This window comes from Fukomys damarensis, unplaced genomic scaffold (genome assembly GCF_012274545.1).
Source record: "Fukomys damarensis isolate Sample0158 unplaced genomic scaffold, DMR_v1.0_HiC HiC_scaffold_10, whole genome shotgun sequence".
Taxonomy (NCBI): domain Eukaryota; kingdom Metazoa; phylum Chordata; class Mammalia; order Rodentia; family Bathyergidae; genus Fukomys; species Fukomys damarensis.
Window position 1 is genome coordinate 11,611,571 of NW_022900922.1, and position 3,243 is coordinate 11,614,813.

Genomic DNA, 3,243 nt, shown 5'->3' on the forward strand with positions numbered 1-3,243 from the left:
TTTTGAGTTTACATTTGGCAGGGACGCTGACTTCATGCATTAGCATACGTACTGGTGGTTAATGAAAACCATAATTGCTAGCAGAAAATACGTTGTGGTTTAGCAAATAATTTTCTTTTGAATTAATCCTAATCCTTCTGCTGTACCTAGTCAGTTCTCAGGGATGAAGCACTCCACCTTTTACAAAAGAAGAAAGGGTAAAGACTAAAGTAACTTTTAAAAATTCTGGCTAACAAAAGGGCATTTTGAGTAGTATTCTTTGTCAAGTACCATTCCCGTGATACTTATTAACCCCCGATTCTTTGTTCTGCCCTCCCAGTAACTATCAACTTTTGTTCTACTTTTGAAAATACTGAAGCAAATGACACTGTCGACAGGGTATACGATTTGGAATAAAAGGATGACACGTGTGGTCTCCAGCATCTGTCCACATAGTACCAGCGTCCTTTTACTCACCTAAGCACCTGATAACAAAAACAGTAACAAAGAGACAAAACGGGGTATCTGCTCACTGCTGTCTTCTGCTAGGCTGTGCATGTCACTGGTCAACAAGGTGCTTGTGTGTGACGATGTACCTACAACTGGAGCCGTCAACAGTCTTGCGTCCCACTGAAATCTTCAGCAGTACTTGAAAGGATCATTTTATTTTCATCATGACAGGAATCCACCCTGACTGTAGCCTTTGGCCCTTATGGAAGTCTATAAAATATTCTTTCCCAATTCCACATTCAAATATTAAATTAAATCAGATGTGCAAAAAGGAACAAATTGATCTCCCACCAAAACAGAAAGTACCCCTCCACAAAACCACCAGCCTTGGAGGAAAACAATGCCCACCATTCCACGTCCTCAATCTCAAACTCTTACAAAGAACAGGTTCACATTCCTGCTTGGCTGTGGCTGCTCCGCTGTGCAAGAGGCCCATGCCTGGAGAACCGGGGCCTAGAAGTGCAAGCGGTGGTCAGGGTGGTCAGCTCGCCCCCGCCTGGGCCACTCCACCTCCACCCACCTGCGCAGCACCTTCTCCACGTCGGCGCGGTGGTAGAGACGGCACAGCTCCATCAACTGGCCCACCGTCCTCTGGCTGTTGCGCAGCAGAAACTCTAAGGTGGGGCTCTGGGGCCTCTGCTCCAGGAAGCACAGTTCGTCATAGGGCATGCCCCATTTGCTTGCAAAATTCCGCCAGTTTTTCACTGTTGGGTGGCACGGATCTAGCTTTATCCTGATCACATCTAACAAGTCCTGATCATTGAGTAAGTCACTGATGGTGGGGGCCCGCAGTGAGCAGGAGGAACAAGCACAGTCTTCTTTGCAGGGATGGTCCTTGCTGACACCTGCAGGAAGAAACAGAGTCTACAGGTCAGCCGAGGCCTCACCTACACATTCATGGCTGAGGTCCTCATTTTCCTGCTGAATTACCAATAGCACCAAAGCGCCTTAGAGTGGAAGAGTTCAAAATACTCATTGCTCAGTACTCACGCAAATAATTTTTTTTATAACTGGGAGAATTAGTAAGATTTTATATTTCTGTCCAAGACACTCTGCTGGCTAAAATGAGGGCTCGGGGGGCTGGGGACAGATCACAGTCCAGTGGACGTGGCCTGGTGAGGGGCCAGACTGGCTTGTGTGCACTCAACCCATGCCCCTTAACAGCAGTCAACCACCAAACCCGGCATGCTAGGTGCAATGGATTCTTTAAAAGTTCTTGAAAAAAAATCCCAAAACTGGAACATTCACTCCATATGCATATTTGAAAATAAGTAGTAATTGATAGTGGAGAACACTTACTTTTTAAATTTATGGCTGCCCTATCTTCCCTATGCCTTTATCTCTGTTTTCTTCACCTGTGGGGCTTGCTCTGAAGTGCAGCCAATGGCCTCAGGTGCACAGCGAGGTGCAGACAGGTGGAGGCCCACAGCAGGCTCTGAGCTGTCCGGGGACCCCCACAGGGAGACGCCCTCTTCCCTTCAGGGTCCTTAGCCTCATTTGTTACCAGCAGGCGGGGAGTGGGTAAGAGGCTGTTGGCAAGGCATTTGTAATGAAGTGGCGTCTGCGTAACATGGCAAAGTGAGCAGCTTAAATTCTGCAGTGTGGTCTCACGAGTCCTCCAAAAGAGCTTTAGAGATCAGTGGCTTGGAAGACTCTGGGGAAGTAAGGACGTCCATTGCTGTATATGGTGCCACATTGATCCATGGCCTCCAGAGTTAGGAAAGTGAAGAATTTGGACCAAGGCTGTCACTTTGGTGATCTTAAATTGAGAATGAGAAGTTCTGAGGCAAGCACAAACGAAAAGGCAACAGAACAAGAGCTATGACAATTTTGGTCATACTCTGATGTGACTTCTGGGGTTAAAGCCCAAGGATGTAAACACAGGAACACTTGATTACAGCGTTAGGCTTTTAGGAGGGGTGGTACTGGGATTGAACTGAGGGCTTTTACACTGAGCTATAGCCTCAGACTTTTTCTGCTTTTGAGATGTGGTCTCACTAAGTCCCTAAATGGACCAAGCCAGGCTCAAATTTGCAGTCCTCCTGCCTCAGCCTCCTAGACTTCTGGGATTACAGCTGTGTGCCACCATGCCTGGTTTATGTTACTGATTTTTATTTAGTTTTTTAGTACCAGGGGTTGAATTCGGGTCCTTGCGCTTGCAAGGCAGGCCACCGAACCACTGAGCTAAATCCCCGGCCCTTATGTTACTGATTTTTAAAAACAACTTGAGGTTAGGGAACTAGTGAAATAAATCATTGTGTTACTTGACAGAATATTAAGTAATCGTAAAGACTACATAGTGACCTGGAAAATGCTTGTCACATTTAGTGAGAGACACAAGATGTGAGGAATGTATTCCACGATTAGAACTATGGGAAAACTCAAGTTCACATTGCTAGGGAAGGAAATGTGCAAAATAACAGCTATTGTATCAATACTTTATCAGACTTTTTCTAGCAGCTGTTATGTTTCTGTGATAAAGCAATGTACATGAACAAAATCTCAGCTGAGCAGGAGGCCTTCTCAGTGTAGCGTCTCCCGAACTCTGGTCACACCTCTGAGCCTCCCTTCCTACCTCATCCATGATGATTTCAGCCAATATTCTTCCTTTCTTTCTGCTCATGGGCAGCCACCCAACCTCATTCTCCTTTGTCTACAAAAATAAGTAGTTTCCTGTATCCTAAAACTAAGAACTTCAAAAACACCTCCTCTGCTTTCATAACATGCTGAAGCCACTATATATATATATATATA

General features: G+C 45.5%; 1 protein-coding gene across 1 annotated transcript in view; it reads right to left on the bottom strand.

Annotated features, from left to right (window-relative positions):
* Positions 1 to 316: 316 nt before the first annotated feature.
* The window catches only part of Edaradd (EDAR associated death domain), a 47,474-nt gene continuing 44,547 nt past the window's right edge, over positions 317 to 3,243 (bottom strand). The window contains exons 6-7 of the mRNA XM_010621989.3: positions 1,021 to 1,334; positions 317 to 942 (exon numbers count right to left, since the gene is read on the bottom strand). Of these exons, the coding sequence (XP_010620291.2) occupies positions 856 to 942; positions 1,021 to 1,334 (401 nt within the window). The 3' untranslated portion in view covers positions 317 to 855. The remainder of the gene's footprint in view (positions 943 to 1,020; positions 1,335 to 3,243) is intronic.